At 37.2% G+C, this 19397-nt stretch overlaps 1 protein-coding gene across 1 annotated transcript in view; it reads right to left on the bottom strand.

Moving 5' to 3' along the window:
• Positions 1–875: 875 nt before the first annotated feature.
• The window catches only part of TRIQK (triple QxxK/R motif containing), a 124057-nt gene continuing 105535 nt past the window's right edge, over positions 876–19397 (bottom strand). The window contains exon 5 of the mRNA XM_071554191.1: positions 876–911. Within this exon, the coding sequence (XP_071410292.1) occupies positions 894–911 (18 nt within the window). The 3' untranslated portion in view covers positions 876–893. The remainder of the gene's footprint in view (positions 912–19397) is intronic.

The following is a 19397-nucleotide window of genomic DNA, read 5'->3' as shown; positions in this document are numbered from 1 at the left end:
GGGGCAGTGAATTTCACCCACTTCTCATTGGCAAGCATCCTCACAGGCCGTGTAGTTCAATGCTTCTTGCAGAGGGATGGCAGCACAGCTACTCCATTTCTGATAGGAGAGATGGCACTGTGTGAGCAGAGGTTTAGGGGTCTGTGAGATTTAGAGGATCTTGATTAGATGGGTGGCTGAAAACAGCACTTGGTATCTTTGCAATGCACTCGTGCTGCTCTACAGCCATATGCTCAGCCCACTGCAACTTCTGTCCTGCTCAAAATGGCTTCATACCAAGTCAAGATCTGCTGTTTGTCACCTCCCACCTCTTCTTATTCCCAAAGCTCTTCAGCTCAGCTATCCTCTAAGGGCCCAATTTTCCTAACCCTCTTGATGTGACAGGCCTGGAAGATTTCTCTAGTGACTTTGAAAGACACCCGCCTTCTTTCTGTTTGGTGTCTTTTTGGATGTCCACTTCATCTAAGTGTAGTAGCTGTAATTTAGCAGCAATTTAGGTCTTTCAGAAATGGTGCTCTATGTGCCATCAGAAATCTAGGCACAATTTTGATAACTGACTTCAATACCTTTGATGCCACCTTAGACATTGGAAAGAAGAGGTCAGTTAGACAAAACCCCAGCCATTCTACAACTGCACGTTTTTAACTTTTCCAGTTTTCACTGAAAAGCAACATGCTTCAGTTAAAAGATCTTTCTAAATAAATAATTTCCTACATGAACAGCCCTAATTTGTCCTATCACTTAGAAGTATTTCATTCTGTCAAATGACTTACTGTAAATTGTGCTTCTCCTGCAGTTCCTGCTGTCCCATCATCTCTCCACCATCTCTCCACCCTCAGACTGATTCATGTATAAGGTCACAATATACTTTTATCCAGGGATCGTTGCATGTTTTAATCGGCTGCTTCCACCTGTTGAAAGCCACATTCTCAACCCCTATGCAATGTGACCTTTTGCATACATGTAGTTTACAGTGTTTCAGATGGTTTGGTTTTTTTAAATCTTCACATGTCAGTGTTCCAGTTTGTGAAACTTCTTATTGTGTTTCGTGGCTTAATGAGACACATTGAAGACCCCAGCTATTTATCTACCTGAACCCTTCTCCACTGCACCTGCCTTTCAGCACAGGTGACTCCCTCTGAAATTATGAATTATCTATGAGATCATATTAGTATTTTATGACTAGCAACCAAGAAATGATTTTCATTCTTGTTTTCTTAAAATATCTCATTTAACTTCTCATTGCAGTTGTGCAACTCTCAGATGAAGTCATCAAGGATTTTTGGCACTAACCTCGAGATGAAAGAAGTGTTATTTCTAAACATTAAAGATTACAAGTTACTGATAGGTTTCAATGAACTAAGGATCTACTCCTGTATCACTTGAATTAATAGGATTTTTACTTATTGCTACGGCTGGGAGTCCATATGGCTTTCATTAATAGTAAGGCAAGAAGCATTAAAAATTCAGAACAACAATTTCCATCAAATAATACACACAGTGGACAAAGGTTTACTTACATTAATTGCACAGCAAGGATATATATATATATTTTCACTACAAGATAGTCTGACATACTTAATCTGCTCATAATTAAGGGAATAGATTTACCAGTGCTGTCAGAAATTGAAAAGAACTATAGTCTTAGGAAACTTACAGACTTATATCTTCCTGATTTTTATTCTGAGTTCTGTAAAGAAAAAAAATTAATTTCAAATACACCATATAAAAATACAGCATTAAAATATTCTGCTGTGCATCTTAAAATGAGAGAACAGAACAATAGCACAAAAATTAATTAGGGAATAACTGAAATAGCAGCCCAGACATCTCTGTGGTCTTAATTCTGCAAACTATTTATTTTAGCATGTCCTTTAGCCCTTCCACTCTAAGCACAGAACTTTAGCACACAACTAACCATAGGTCATTGCCAAGTATTTCAGTAATAAAAATTGATATCAAGGATGAGTTCTAACATACTAGAACAACAAAAAAAGACCACTAGCTACTCACTCTGCTCAAGACTTTGGGGCTACCAACCCAAACCATTTTCCTCATTTAGTCAGTGCTAAAAAACCCTCAGTAAATCTGTAAAGAACTTGTCAGGTTGTACCAACTTCTAAAACTGAGAACCACATTGTATAAAGTGATTTTTTAAATCTCTAAACAATTTAAAACATTAAAAACTTTTTAAAACTAAAACTTTTTCAAATAAAACTTTTAAAAATTTTTGCTGTATCCCTCATGTTCCATGAAATGTCAAGACCTTATTCTGTAATTATCTGGCAAATTTCATTCCCAGTTCCACCTACAAGTATGGCCTGATCTGCCCATAACTACTGCCTTTAAGAGTTTTGTCATCTTCACAAATAAACTTTTCACTTGCTGTGTTTTTCATTCCCCTGCTGGACAGTAACATGTTCTCTCCCAGTTCTTTTTCCCTATGAGGCAAACACAGCAGGATCTTCTAGTTTCTTATAAAAACAGTTCTTCCTTTCTCCCACCAAGCATTATTCCAGTTTGAATTCACCTGGCTTAGTATAGATGACCAGAACTGTAAAAACCTTTCTGTATGCTTATGTTATATCTTCAGGCTGAGACATGAGGCTCAGCTGATAATACGTAAGGGCAAGGCATGCCACCTTGCAATTACCCTTGGATGTCTCAGACATACCCTGAAACTGATGAGGGTTCTTTGTCCCACTCCTCCTCTGCTATTTCCTGCTCTTGAACTTATCAGGGAAGTTCTTTCTAGTTGCCCTTCTAAGTGCACATTTTGCTATAGAATTACAGTTCTTTTCTAGTATTTCAGTCCTCTAGGTAACACATCTGGCTGCATTATGCTTCGATCCTCTCCATATTGACAAAACCTCCAATTTTGTCTCATTACCACACTGCCACTTTTTATGCCTTTGTCATTACTAAAGCTATTAAGGAAAGATACGGGCAGAGGAATTAGTTACCAGAGGGAAAACCAGAACACATCATTTACTGTGCAGCAACTGCCCATGTGCATCCTCCTACCTTCAGTGAAAGAGAGGAGCTGTCTTCGATTTATCATGGGGTAGTGAGGGGCAAGTGTGTTGAGAGAAATATCTACTGTGCTGAAGCTGTAAACTCACACTCTTGCCCATGATAGTCATGACAATTGATTAGGTAACCTTAATCAGTCCCTAATGATCACTCAAGACTTCAGGATACCTCCTTCCAGACTGATGATCCCTTTTAAGCACAAGCCACTGCATGATTATCTTGCCCTCATTCAGCTCTTTACCCATTTTGTAAGTTCCCTGCTAATCCCCATTCTCCCTAGTGCAATCAGTAAATTCCAATGGAGCACTACATTAGATATCGTACTGAAGTCCAGGCAGATTTGACCTACCTTACTTCCTAGTTAAGTCAGTCAGTTCTTTCACTAAATAATATCAAGCTGGTTCTGGAAATAAAAGCTGCATCTTAGCACATTTTAGCTCACTTAGCTTCACATCTTTATTTATATTTTCCTTCCAAATTTATTCCAAACTATATGTGCTGTTCAGGTAAAATTAATGAACCTATAATTGCCCAGATGATTTTTTTCTCCATTCTTACTATAGGTTTATACTTCCTATTTGCCATTCATGCTCATCATCTTTTAAAATAATTAATAAAAATAACTATAAAACTATAATTGTTTCACAGGACATTGATAATTAAGTACATGTTTACTTCTGATGCTTGACGAAACTAAACTTTTCAGATTTTGATTCTGTCTCAAATATGGAGATTTCAGATTATCTTCTTTTTCCTTGGATAACTTGATTAATTCTTATTGAATCTCAAAACTTGAAATATTAGCTATTATTTGCCCTTGGCAAAAATTGAAAAAGAAAAAAAAACATTTTGTTTTTGATCCATAGCTAAATCTTAACCTCTACCCCTGCACAGAAGTATGGCTTCTTCTATTGTTCTTTTGTTAGCTTTACTACAATAACTTCCTGCTATTTCACAGAACCATAGAATCCTAGGTTGAAAGGGACCTCAGCAATCATCTGGTTCCAACTTTCTTGAAAATGCATAATCTAGACAGCATGGCCCAGCATCTTGTCCAGCTGAATACCAAAAGTTTTCAGTGCTGGGGTACCCACCACTTCCCCGGGGAGATTATTTCAATGGCTGACTGTTCTCATTATGAAATATTTTCCTCTTGTGTCCATCCAGAATCTCTGCAGGAGTAGAATCATAGAAACATAGAATGGTCTGGGCTGGAAGGGACACCTTTCAATTGACCAGATTGCTCAGTGTCCCATCCAACCTGGCCTTGCACTCTTTCAGAGATAGGGCAGCTGCAATTTCTCTGGGCAACCTGTTCCAGTGCCTCATCACCCTCACAGTAAAAGATTTCTTCCTAATATCTAATCTAAACCTACTCTCTCAGTTTCAAGCCATTCTCCCTTGTCCTCTCACTACATGCCCTTGAACTAAGTCCCTCTACAGGTTTATTGTATGACACTTCAGGTACTGGAAGGCTGCAATAAGGTCTCCATGAAGCCTTCTCTTCTTCAGTTTGAACAACCCCAACTCTTTCAGTCTGTCTTGTTTTGAGCCTTTTTTGCTTTCAATGTACGTGAACCTGATATATTTTCTACACTTCTCTCCTTCAAATTGTCAGAAAGATTATGTAGTTTTGACTTTAAAATACCCCAGAACTCATTCATATTCAATAGTCTGAACTTTTAAATATAGTTGGCTTCACTAATTTGGTTCTTTAATGTTTTAAACAGTAAATAAACCTTACTTAAGAACTTTTATTTCATTCCATTTAAAAAGAAATCACTATTGATTAGGATAGAATATTATTGTCTGAGACCATAATTTTTGTAATGTTCTCATAACTCACACCAATTGGCCCAGAGATTATGTGGCAACAGGGCAGTTACCATGCCCAGGAAGAGCTGCACCAGACAAACCTCTCAAGTTAGGCTGGCTCCTTCAGCTGAGGCTGAAGTTTCCCTTCATGGCATAGCCCTAAGGGTCCTGTACACTCCCTCTATTCAATAAGTTCTTTGTCTATTCTGAAGTGGTCACAGCAACAAGCCTGACATGGTCAAGAAGCATTTAGACAATACTCTCAGGTACCTGGTATGACACATGGGGTGTCCTGAGCAGGGCCAGGAGTGGACTAGATGATTCTGATGGTCCCTTTCAACTTAGGATATTCTATGACTGTAGGTTTTGTTTATCTTGGTATTGTCAGCTTTCACAATCTGTTTCAGGAAAATATATTTCTCAAGATTCCTGTCCAGATACCTTCATTTATGGTCAAAGACTTAAGTATCATAAAAGGCACATATTTTCCTAGTCAAACAGACAACACCCTATATCCCCCCAGCTACTTAATCTGCATAAATACTCCTTTTCTTCTTAGTGCCCATTCTTTTAAAATCTGCTATTTCTTTATCTATGCATTCAAGAGACCTATACACACATGAGAAGAGCTTTTATTTTTGAATTGTAGAAATGGTACGAAGCTTTTGGGATTGATCCATCAGCAAAATGGCTTTTTTGTGTAACTATTCATCAAAATATTTGCTGAATTACTTTTGGTTTTGAATAAATGATTGCAACCCAATTTATTGTAAAACATCTCCACATTTGTTATTCAGTTCCACAGTCTGAAAAACAAATTTCTGTGATCAGAAGCTCTTGCTCCAAAGACAGAATTTGTTTTCCTCAGATGAATTAGTTATTTGTCATTAGTATTGCCAGCAAACTAAATACACTAGAAAAGCAGTTGAACATAAAGAAGAAATAAAGTTTTAATTACAAAATTAAAAATAAATACTGACTATATTTTCAAAAGCATTTTCTCAGATCTGATTTTTTTATATTCATCACTTTTGATCCAGAATGCACTGACACTCAGAAACAGTAATGAGAAAAAAAAAGTCAGTAGATAAAAGAAATGCAACAACCAGTCTGTTCAGGAGGAATGGTATTTTGAAGAGGCTAGAGTTAAAAACTATACTCTGCTTATTTTCTCTAAATGAATTGGACACATTTATAATAAAATTATGCATTTTTTATCTGTTAAATTAATTTAGGTAAATTAATTATAAAACAATTATCTTAGGTTTTTATGTCATGCAGGAAGTGTCACTTATATGCCAGTTGTATGCAAAGAGAGAAAAGGTTGCCCTCTTAATTTATTGTAATGCATGCAACAATGAAACACCATTTAATTGAAACAAAAAACAAGAGGATGAAAAGAATTTTTTCTTTTTTTTTTTTTCCCCACAGAAAAATCCAAAGCATTTGCATGCAAGGCCTTGAAGCATTTCCACATTATAAATTATATATTTATATGTAAATGGACTTCTGGCTTCTGTTCAGAATATTTGGGAAATTGAATGCTAGATTCTGCTGTCTTTATCTCCATTCAGTTGTGAACTATTCCCTGAATATTCCTATAGATTTCTAAAGCTTTGCATAACTTAAGCTACCATATGTAAGCTACATGTGAAGGGGTTTATAACAAAATGGGTACATCTGTGAGCTTTCTACTCCCCATTTGAAAAATAGTATCTCATACCCGCAAACCTAGTGCAGTTGATTGAACCCTGAGATCAAAACAAAAGTTTTTCCAGTCCTTGAGAATTTTTTTTCCACTTGCATCTCCTCCCTTCCGTGTTCCCAATAGCTCAAAATCAGTGGCTTTGAGGAAGAAATGGTAAAGAGGAATAAAAGAAAAATCCTGATGTACCTACAATAGTCCAGGGATTGGCAAGGAATTGCAGTCCCTCATACAAAAGGGGACACAAATGCTGGAGGGAAGCAAACCACTTAAGAATAGCCAATAATGTCTTTGTTTTATTCAGGAATCCCAGAACTGAACCCAAGAAATCTTTTCTGAAGAAATCAGTTCATACATTCATAACTCCAAGGTGAATTGTTTCCTTGCAAAATTATTTTGTCAGTGAATTCCTGAGCAGTTCCTAATTATGAGACTTATTTCCTAACCCTCAGTAACACTCATACTGCTGGAAGGACAATGGGTTTAAATGACTCAATTCTGTCTCCACAAGATGACTCATCAAGTTAAAGGCAACTCTTTAATAGGAGCTATAACTTCAATACCAAGGAAGTGTAGAAAGACATATACCAGAATACTCTTTACCATGCTGCTTAAAAAAGGCAAATAAATGTATTACTGAATCTTTTATTGTTAGTGGAAAAGAAATCTTTGAGGAAATTATAATAATGTGAGAACAGTAATAAACCTGGTCACCCTTTTGCAGAATTTACCTTTCCTAACAATTTTCTACTACAAATAATTAATAAAACGTTTATTTCTTAATAGTTGATGTGTATTTTCTTTGAATTACCTCTCATAAAGTAATTCCTTAAGGTCAATCTCTTTTATGATTGTTTGAATAAAAACAAGAGAAAAAGAAGGCTTTTCTTGGATCTCCATCTAGAGATCTCAAGTTTCAATGAAAAAGCATTCCAGATGAATGTTTGAACACAAACCCTTTACCCAGAGGCATTTTTAAAGAAAATGATTCAGTGGTTTTCTGTTTGGAAATGCCACTGCAGCATATTTTAAGTACTATAGTCAGACACCTCACACTGTCACTCTTTTATTTGGGCTGGATTCTCTGTCACCACATTTGCCTCCATCATGCTACAGATAAAAATGCAAGAATATATTGTAGGACAGCATAGAAATACCCAAGCAAGATTAACATAGGAGTAAATTAAGCTTTACAGGATATTATCACGTATAGAACAGAGTCCTACACTTCTTCTGGAGCCTGGGCCAACTCAGATGCTACCTCTACAGTGCACTGGAAGAGTTCATATGAGCACAAAGTCCATAAGAGCAAGAACAGAGTTTTAGGTACCAGCATAACCATTTCCAACTAACAATTTCTGATATATGTCAAAAGTTGAAATTTTCTACTCCAAAGAAAAGGAATCTCTGGCAAAATTCTTGTTTCACAATTTGTTGGTATAGATACAAAAACCTGACACTAAATGATAGAGCTGATACTGCTGCAATGACATGACAAACAGGAAAAATGTTAGTTTGGTGTCACATAAATCTGTTAAAAACAATATTTCACAAATATAAGTCTGTTGTTGTTTTGATATATAGGTTTCAGAGCACTATTTTATACAAAAGGCTACAATACAAGCATTCTTGGTTGGAGTCCCATAATATAATTTTACAGTAGAATTTAAGACAGCAGTAGCTCCACTTGTCAAATGTTCCAAGGGAAAGGTAGAAGGTTCTGCTGATGACTCAAGATAAAAAAATGAATTCTGATTTTAAATTAACACTTTCTATTTTTGAACATGTATTTGCTTTAAAAATGGGGTTTGCCTCATTTGAAAAAAAGCCTTTGCCTTGTTTTACGAAACGGGGTAGGCTGTATCATGAAGCTCTGACACAGTAAATCTGGAAGCATGTTTTAGTAGTGGGCTACCCATGAGCTGAGACACAGCTGACCTCCTTCAATCTGGAGTCCCTCCTGGAGTGTTAGTAAATAACTATCTGTTCCATTTAGGCAGGTGCTTTTACAAGGCAGATTAAAATTATATCTACTCTGTGGCTGCAACAAGAAAAACACCGTACCTTGAAACCTTAAAATTAGAATGACTTCAGGTTCAACCAACTTTATTTAAAATGTGGACTACAGCAAAACTAGAAAGTCCAATAAAATAAAGTATCACAGTCACCTAGTATAATTAAAGCCAATGATCCAAAAGATTTACTGGTTAACTGTGCAATTCCCCCTGGATGGGAATACATCTGATCTGTAGCCAGCACTGCTACAAACACTCTTACTCTCTCTGGAGTCCAAAATAAATATCTCTGTTGCACTATAGGGGGTTACAATCTCTTGCAGGGCAGTAGGTCACTGTCCTCTTCACTGTGACACTAAACAGAAAAGGTGAAATACTGTCCATGAGAGTTTTGCTATTGACTTCAGCTAAGAGAGAACTTCAATCCAAGTGTTTCACCTGCTCTTAAATTTTACTAACATTTATCTATCTTAAGAAATTTAAATGGCAAAACAACATCTGACATGCTTGTAAATCTAGAAGCTTGGAATCTAAAGTGAAGAAAGATGAGCTCTCAAAAATTGGTTCCACATTCACTAAGATATTCTCAGCCTACTATGGGAATCCCCAACATGTTAGTGCTCGATCTTACCTCTCCCCAATGTCAAGTGCAACATCCCTTTATATTTCAGCAGGAGAATGTGGTAACAAGCACAAAAAAATGAGTGAACTCCTCTATCCCTCATAAATCACCTTTGTTTGCATAAGGCCCAAGGTAAAGTCTATTGAAATCAGTATAAGTGTTATTCCTTTGGATCACGCCCATTATCTATGTTTCTCCTGCTTCTTTTTCTTTTGGCTAAAATGTCACGTCTTACTTAAGTTTGACAAGGGTGGCCAATAGAAGAGATGGAGCCAGCAACAGGAGTGTCATGAGAATACATGAATGAGATATTTATAGAAATATTCATTTTAAAGCAGAATAGCAGAGTGAAGACACATCAGTTGCTCTTGCACACTGGTAATTTACACATTTTACACATTATTACTTTGCTGTTCTACAGCAAAAATGTAGTTACTATAGCAACTGGTTTGTCATATGATCAGAATTCTATTTTTAATACCACTCAAAGATACATATTAACATGTATAATATATGGACTGCTTATGGGGGCTGAAAAAATATATATATATTACCTTTTTAAAGCTTTTAAGGGACAATTCTTTCTAATTTCTTTTGCTATCTGCATTTTTTTTATTAAACTATGTATCTGAAGACTCAGAGTGATGGAGCAAAACTGTTTTTACAACTCTTCGTGAAACTATGCAGTTTTCTCCTTTGCAGTACATGAGAACAGAGTTGCCTATGAGGTTCAGAGCTCCTGAGAGAGTTCCAGGGCACTACCAAGGCCCAGACAAACATTTCCAAGAGCTTTGGATCCTGAGTATCTTTATCAATAACTATCACTGTCTTTTCCTCCCTTTTTGTACTATGATCCTGAATAAGCTTATTTTTTTGGATTACTTATGTATGAATCAAGAAGACATCTTAAAGCATCGTTTTCTCATCTCAGTCTAACATATAAATTGTTTCTGTAAAGATATGGTCCATCTGCAACAGACACAAATAAGCCAGTTCCCAGTATCATAGCACCCCTGAAGTCCTACGCATAAGGCAGCTGATATGATAACTTTCTCTTTGCTGTTAAACAGAATTTTATCAAATCATATTATCAAATAATGGATTTTAGTCCAGTGGTCAAAATGAGCAAAGGAGAAAAGGATGTTCAGGGGAAAAATAATTTTTGAATGGAAGTGGGAGTGGGTTGTACAGTTTTTCTCCTTGTCTCAATGATTTTAGCACTCATAAATTTTTTGGTGGTCTGGGTATGGGAAGGACTCTTACACCTGAAGCTCACATTCTGGGACCAGAATACCCATACAATCATTTGCTGCAACAGTCAGGGAATTTACTCATAGCAGAGCTTCTCAGGTTGCACGTGAGTTTGTTTTGAAGGCCAATGCAAAGCATTCATATTGCTCTACTGAGCTTTAAACTACTTAAGATTGTAACTGGTTAGGGAGGAGGCAGGCTCCCAATTCAAATTATTTCAACTTTTTTACTCCCTGTGGAGATTTAACATGCTGTCAAGCCCCTCTGACTTCAGCTGATGGCAAACTTAGATGGTTTCTACTCCAATATATAGTTTCAATCTTACAGCTCCCTCAACACAGAACTCCATCTATACTATGCCCTATAGCCTTCAGCAAAGTTGTCCACATTGCAGTTCTGAACTCTCAAAGGTAACCTTGAAGTCTAACTGAGGTTCTTTCACGCCATGCGAAACTTAGAGGAATCAGTCTGCATGTCACTGATAGCAGAGAGAGGCGACAGATGCAGAGCTGCCAGAAGTCAGGAAGGAGGACTTGTGGTATTGCTCCTGCATGTCTGAGTCCAGAGAATCAGGTCAGTTCTCAACATCCTTCAGGAAAAAAGTGCATCTGCCTCTCAGCATGTATTTGTCATCCATGGAGCCTTCAGGATAAAGCTGATGCTGCAACAAATGTTTGCTGACTGGGTGACTGTGTTGCTGGTTGGGCAGTGGCTAAAATTATTCTCACATTGGCCCAAACTTGAGTACCCAAGGAAAATATCTCTTTCCTGGTGTCATACTGCTGCAGCAAGTCCACCACAAGGCATGCAACTTCTAGGACCCCCATCAGTAGTTTTCACATGAAAAACAGTACTTCCCATGCAAAGAGCCCGAATGAAGTTATCACCTTGACTGACTATAAAAGGGTCCAAAAGCCAGAATCCCAAAAGTTTTGGCATCACAATAAGTTTTTGAGTCAAAAAAGCTTTATCTTGTTCAGTGGCTAAATGGCTTAGACAAGTGAAAAAGACTTTGCAGTAGATAGTGGCTCTGATACATTGGCATGAGGAATTTGTATGCAATTATTTGTGCAGGAGGAGAGAATCATGAAGAATACCTTATATAAATCCCAGTAAATAAACTAAAACTGCTATCACATAAAGATCTGCTTCCATTACTATGCTATTATCATGGTATGGAACAGAAAGCTTTATTATCTATTTACATTAACACTCTCACAGGTCAGACTGCTTTTTTGCTTTCTGTTGCCATTATGCTGTATTACATGTGGCAATGTCATAAGCAACCCAAGATAACACAAGTACTGCAGGGCAACAGTGTAATATTTTCTGGCTTTTGTTTTTGAAAGAGACAGAACACAGCTACCCACTCTACGCAAGTTATCCATAAACACCAAAAATTTAGTACAATGAGTAGCAATTAGCAAATCAACAGTACTTATTGCAAGCAAGCTTTTTTCTCCCTTGTGTTCTAAACGTTTAAAATCTCTAAAAGGTATCACTACAGAATCACAAAGGAATGAGCAACACACATTGCAGTGTAGCTCACTGATATGATGTATGTCACCATCCATTGACACACATTTGATCTAATTGAATATACATATGGGACATCCAGGCAACTACATTGTATCTAGCACATCTAACCTGGGTCGGGTCTTGAATTAATAAGCTAAAGGCTTAGGCTACTTTAGGATATATTTATCTGGCAACCATCAGTACTACTTGTAATTGTAGTTGAGGAGAATAACTAATCAATATGTTCAGGCAGAGTGAAATGACATTTTTAGTCACCTGAGACAATGAGTTCTCTGAAACATACACTGATTACCATGCCATGACCTTGGGTGAATAATGTGTTTAGGCAATCAGGCAGAGGAAAACATGACAGTATCATCAGGCAAAGTACCAAACTTTCCCCCTGCTGGACTTAGCTTGTGCCCTAAAATCTCTCTGATACTCTGGGGATGTTGGAATCTGCCAGAGCTTAGCCTGTCAGTATATTGGGATGTTCACCACAGATGGTCCACTGCTAGGGGTTTGGTTTTGTGCCTTCTAGCTAAAAATTATATACAAATCAGTTCACTAGCAGGATACACCCTGTGGCAGGACATTTCACATCAACTTGACTGCTTTCTTTTTTCCTTCATTACATGAGATTTTTTTTCCTATACTGAACTAAATTGCACTGGGGACTAGATGACAACCATTTTGCAAACTCTGACCTACAGATGCTATGAACAAAAACTAGACATCTAAAAAAGATTTACATATGCTTTTATAAGCACCAGTAAATGTGGTCTTATCTGCCAATGAACACGGGAAAAAATAATATACCATTAGAGTTAGGATTAAACATTGTTAAGGCTGATTTATGTAGCTATTGATGTGATGGTCAGATGTTTGGAAGGAGGCAAGAAGCATACTTGGGCAAACAGGTAATGCCAGAAACACCTTTCTAATCCAAAATACAGAAATATGCAAATCCTCTCAGGAATCTAACTTACATGGATGCCAAAGCTTCACTGACCTCTGTGTGCAGGAATGGATGAGGATGAAAGAGGCAGAGGCAGAGGAGGTAGAGGAGGCACATTCTGTTAGTGACAGCATTAGGATTGCAGTGAGGTTCAGTGGAAAAGCCCATCTGGAGCAAAGGTTGCTTTCTGGGACAGGCTTAAAGATACAACTAAAAGAAGACAAACTAAACCCCCTAAGCAAACTACAGTCATTTGATCTTCCTGTGTCCATGGAACAAGATACTGATATTTTCTTGTAAACAGAATTACATGTAACATACCTGACTAATACAATTTTTTCTTAACTGGCATGATCTGTAAAATGTTCAAACTGCCAGATAGCTTCTTGGATTAAAAATGGAAATACATTTTATAAATATAGTTGAGCCACAAGATTATTTCACAACCATTTAAAAAGCTCTCATTTTTATAGTGCAGATGAAGCCAGAGTTAATTAACACTAGTCACTGGAGACAGCAGTAACTCACCTAATTTTTTTTTTGCTTGTGCTAAATGGATTGCAATTACTCCCCCAGTAATACTGTGATAACAAAGTTTAATACATAGAAAAAGTATTAACAGCATCCACAGTGCATCATGGGAGAGCAGTAATTAAAGAAAAAAATGAGTAATGCTTTTTTGTTTAGATCTGGAAAGAAATGATTTTTCCTAATAAAGAAATGTACTTTCAACATGCTTTTCTAAACACAGAAAGACTGCAAAAATTCAAAACAAAACAAAAACTTAAATAAGCCTTAAATACTTTTATAATTACATACATCTGTATTATTTTATACAGATGTTTATGATTAGAAATGCAATATTAGAACAACCAAAGGTCTTTTTCTAGCTATAAAGAGGCCACAGGTTCAGGCAACTGACTAAAACCTATTTATTGTCCCTGCAGGTTTGAAGGGTATTTTTTTCATTGCTTTGTTTTTTAATTCTGGTATTTCATCTTAATAGAGTTTGCTAGAAGAGCTCAAAAATAGCCTAGTTCCATCCCATCAAGTCATAATAATACTGTTAAAGGATCAGATATCAGACATTGCTGATAGGATCCCAATACTCATGGGGATGGGTATGGCAGCAGCACAGTATAGACACTGCAAGTTCAAGGCTGTACAGAATCCAGGTTTCATTATTGTCCCTAGAAAACTGAAAATAATGCCACCAGTACCCTCTGGAACAAGTTGGAAAATGAAACTAGACTTGCAGTTCACTCCTCATTAAATTTTATTATGTCATGAAAAGATAGGTTACTCTATTTAGCTCAGTGTGCAGTACAAGACTCTTAAAAACCCCACTGTAGGTAAAAGCTGAAGTCTTCCAAATGCTTTAGATTTGTAACTATTTGCAATATATGACATTTTGTTTTCCAAAGGACTATGTGAGAGAGGCATGCTGAAAAAATCCAGAGATGCTGCCAGCAATTAGGCAGTTGGGTGGCCTAGAAATCTTCTCCGTTACACTTTTGTTCCTTGCCAGTTCTTCATGTTCTCCCTGAAAGACTGTTTTGTTTTTGTTTACATAGCTGTTGTAGCAGAATGAATAAACCTTTTTCTCCCCACCTTTGCCAGCCTTCATTGATACAATATTGCCTTCTCTATTTAGGAGCTTTGAATGGGCATTTCATAATATTTGGTTTGACCAGAAATCAATTTTCATGTCACTAAAGGAAAACATCTTTACAGTGTTGAAAGCATTTTGAACTACGAGTCAGGTAAAATTGATGATGAAGTTTAAATGTGCTTTAGAAAAAGAGATCTAGATGGAAACCTTAGTTAATCTGAATCAGGACGAGTAGGACACCTGCTAACAGGAAACTCCCTATGGAAAAAACCCACACCTTTCCCCCAAAAATCCCCAATTGCCATCCCCCTCCTTCCATCACTACCTTTTCACTGTAGGTGTTATGTCTGTTCTGTGGAGATATTTATAATCTACCCATTCAAACCACTCCTTTGGGGCTCTCAGGCTGAGCAAGGCAACAAGGCAATAGGAGCTCCCAAAGGAGAAGCACTTTCATTTGTTGCCTGACATATTTTGGCAGAGACTCATTATGCATGCACAGGAAGAGCTTAGGCAACTGCCTGAGATGTTTGTGATAACTTCTGCTCAAACTATCCGAGTATGTGGTCCTCACAAAGACAACAGTTCAAATTTCAACAATTTATCTTGCTTCTTAGAATAAGAGAGATTAAAATTGTACATTTTTGACATATGGAGCACTTTTTCATTTCCCATTGTCTGAAATGAAAATAAAAAGAAGTATGGGATTTATTTCTAATTTTCAGAATAATTATTTTCCTTTGGGTGGTATCTAATCACAGTGTGTCTCACAGTAAGGGGAAAAAGTTTCAAAAACTTATGAATTATAAACAAATATTTTACAAATACATTTATTTGTCTCTCAACCAATACATACTAAAACAAACTGTAAAAAGAAATTGTTATTAAAAATAAGGATATGAATATAATAGAGAAAATATTAATTTAAACAATTATGAAAACCAAAGTCATATAACAAATTTCACTGCAAGATCCTCAAAATAAATTGATGATTAAAAAGCTTAAGACTTCAGTTACAGTATGTTCTTACACTGAACATTCAGAAAATTTAAAATAAAGGTTTTACTACCTAGAATAATATACACAGTATACAAGCTGTCATGCTGCTGCAGAAGTCTTAACTCTTTCATCACCAGAGATTTTAATTTAAAGTATTATGATAAAGAATGTTTTTATACTCATCTGGAGCAATTACCAGAATTAGTAGAAGAAACAGTATAGCTTTGTGGCATTAGGTTTTGCGTTTCATATCACTTCTCATAGATACTGCCCACTATTTAACATTTTTTGACATTTTCAGCTCCTGTTCTGAAATGCTCTGAGCTTCGTTCTCTGCTCAGCTGTGAAATTTTCTGCAAGTTTGGGAACAAATGGAAATAAACTATTCCACAGATTTGAAGTTGAATCAATGTTATTTTGTAGCAGATTAAAATTTAATATTCTAAAGATATTCTTTGCCACAAACAACCTACGTGACTATATTCAAGCCACTGAGTCTATTTTTCTCTGTTCCTATACATAGCAAAAGATACTTCTATATTGGCCAACTGCCATGCTCTGAGCATATACTTAGATATCATCTCACAGTTCTTCTGAAATCTATGAAAACTTGGAAAGATTCTGATTGCAAAAATGTTAACTATCTATCTCCTTTTGCATCCATTCTCAAAATGCATAAAATCCATCTCCAAAAAACTTTAGATTTGAAATAAGACATGCTCTGAACAGTAGTTTAAGAGGAACCTGTAAGTGGACTGTAAACTTTATGGCATATAAGAAGCAGAAGTATTCAGATATCAGGCAGGCACTTGCTCAATTTAAGAAAAAAATATTATTTAATTTCCAAATGTAATCCTTTACACTGCTGTGTTGTCTCGGGTTGAGCTGGCAAAATGCCAACTGCCCAATACAGAGTCAACCTCCCTCCTTCCAGCCGGGAAAAGGGAGAAGGGAAAAAACCTAGAAACTCCTTTAAACTTAAACTAACTATATATGTTCATATAGAAAAGAAAAAATTAAAAGAAAAACTACAATATAACACACACTTACACAAGTTAGGTACAACAACAATTTTCTACCTCGCACCAAAACCAGATTCTATCTCTCTAGATCCATAAGCACCCTAAAAGACACCCAGTAAAGAACTGAAAGAGTAACAGCAAAATGTTTCTACTTCCCTGAAACTCAAACAAAATACAAGTAGCGGCAGCAGCAGGACCCAGACAGCAAGACAGAAACTGCATATCTTGCCTCTACTTCGTCCGTGATGGAATGGAGTGAACATCTCCCACTCCTGTATTCATATCTCAGGTTTGCATCATCTGGCATGAAATATTTCTTTGGTTACTTAGTCAGGTGATACCTGTCTCTCCTAATCTACGTAGATTCTCTGAGCCTGCTAATTTGAGGCCCAGCTAAAACTACCACATGTGTTGACCTCCAAGACACGAGGACAACCCTTGCATCCTGCAGAACTGAAGCTTCCCTTGTACTGTAGCCATTGACCCACCCATCCATGCATCCATCCACCCATCCGTCCATCTGTCCGTCCGTCCATCCATCCATCCATCCATCCAACCAGCCATTCATCCCTACGCCCACCCACCCGTCCCTCCCCACCAGCAGGGCCCACCCTGTGGCAGCTGCCTCCTTCCACACAAGGGGTGTGCTCTGCTTCGAAGCAGTTCATCACCTGGATAAACAATGCTGCTCTTTGTTTTGGTAGCTAAAAAAAATCACCGCATCACTGACATGCCACTGAAGATGTCAGAAGCTAGGCCATTTCACTGCACTGAAGTGCTTTTCCTTTTATTGCCAGGCCTATAACGAGATTATTGAAATGATTCAACAATAGTCAAGCTGTAGCTATAGATACTTGTTGAAAGTAAATAATAAAAGCATTTTATCAGAATTGCTGTCATTTTCCTGTTGAGGGATACATCTGTTTCATAAGTACATTTTTATGTGTGCCTGCCTTATGTGAACCTGCTCTAATTTAGTTATACTGATAGGTACAGTTGTAGCTTTCTTTCTAACAATATTAACAGATGAATAGGGCAGTCATTTTCAGGCAGCAATTTGCCACAGCTACAGTCAATGTGGATTGGATTGAGATTGCACCCTAGTAAGAACAAGGTTTTTTATTATTATTATTGCAGTTACTTTCTTGTTTGTTTGCCTATTTTCTGTTTCTCTTTTTTCTTTTTTTCTAAGAAGGCTACTGGTTTGTCATGCATTAATTTGAAATAAAAATTAATTGCAAGGAAAACTAAATGGGGGTCAAAAACATTCTTATGAGAAACCCAGTGGTAAAGTACATTCTATAGACAGGGAAAAGTACAGAGAACATCAGCTTTCTCTGTCTAGAAATTCAAATTCTGATCATGCAATGCAGCTGTCTGACATACACACAAACAGTGAGGGACATTCTTAGAAGATAACAGCTAAGGAGAACTACAAAGCAAGTGGATGCAACATTGCATTTCTGAGAGGGATCTGTGCCTGTACTTGGAGATGCATGGAAAACACATGCAATTTTGAAAAGCAAGTGCTTTTGTAGTCAAATTTAAACCTCAAAGGTATCAACTAGATAAGTCTAGATGCTGTTGTTCAAAATAGCAATCCCACAAACCCTGCCCAAGCACCTAAACGTACCATCCCAGAATACCTGTCCACCTTTGCTGTCAAGAATCAACCTGACCATTTTAAGCCAGTTTTAACTGACATACAATGGTCTCAGACATATCAAGTTCCACCTAGAAGTCAGTGACCTAACAGATGAAGGACACCTGAACCAACATCTTCTACCAAAAAAAAAAGTTGGGATACCAGATCACAAGTTCCCCTTTCTACTTGACTTCCTGGCTAGCTAACCAAAACACTGCCTGTGTCCTGGGCACTGATGGCCTGTGCCTGCCAGTACCTCTTACATTCACTTTAGGCACTGAATTTGGGGTCTTGCAAACACATAAATACTCCCCTGTGCATGTGCTATAGGTTCTCAGACCTCTCCCTTCCAGGGGTGCAAGTAGAGAAATATGTTATTTTGTGAACACTCACAAGGAAAGCCCTATGGAGCTTTTCACCAAGTGCTTTCCTCATGGTAAGATTTCCAGGGAGGAAGACATTTCTCACAGGTCTTCAGGCAATATTGCATCAGACACCTGCATCCACCTTGCATCTATTTCCAATGGCTAATAAATCAAGACAATGAATAATGATGGATAGCTCCAGGAGACCATCTGCATTTCCTATTCAGTGAAGAAATCATTATAGCAAAGCCCCTGCCCCATCACTTCACCCTCCTGTATCATAAGAGGCACAAGGTAAAAATGCCCATAAACAAAATTACTTTATTGTTAAACAAGACATTCCCTCTTCCAGGGTCCAGAGACTCTAAAGGCTAAATATATTGAAAATGAGCCAATAGACAGTAACAAGACAAACACTGAATTAACAGCTTTGCAGCATACAAATTTCCACTGCTATGAGTTTTTACTGATGTCAGAGTGTTTAACTTATGTTATTTCCCTTTAATTTTCTAGATGCCTGTTCTCAGCTTGCAAAATTCATGTAGTGGGGAAGTCCATTGAAACCCTCTCTCCTTTCATTTGTGAGGAATGAGGAACAAGAGCCCAGTCAGCCTCCAGAGACAGGGGGTTCTGCAGAATATTGCAACTTGGCAATAATGAAATCCTTTCATCCTCTTTAATGTTTGCACCTGACAGTTAAATTCAGAAACTCTCAATTACTGGAATGCAGAAATATCAAAGGATGCTTCAATATCGATTTGCACCACGTCTCCAAGAATACCTATTGGAAGAAACCAAGACAAAGCCTGTCCACCTGCTTCTCCACTCCTGAGATGC

The sequence above is a fragment of the Pithys albifrons genome, chromosome 4 (genome assembly GCF_047495875.1).
Source record: "Pithys albifrons albifrons isolate INPA30051 chromosome 4, PitAlb_v1, whole genome shotgun sequence".
Classification (NCBI taxonomy): domain Eukaryota; kingdom Metazoa; phylum Chordata; class Aves; order Passeriformes; family Thamnophilidae; genus Pithys; species Pithys albifrons.
This window is presented reverse-complemented; position numbering and strand designations above follow the sequence as displayed.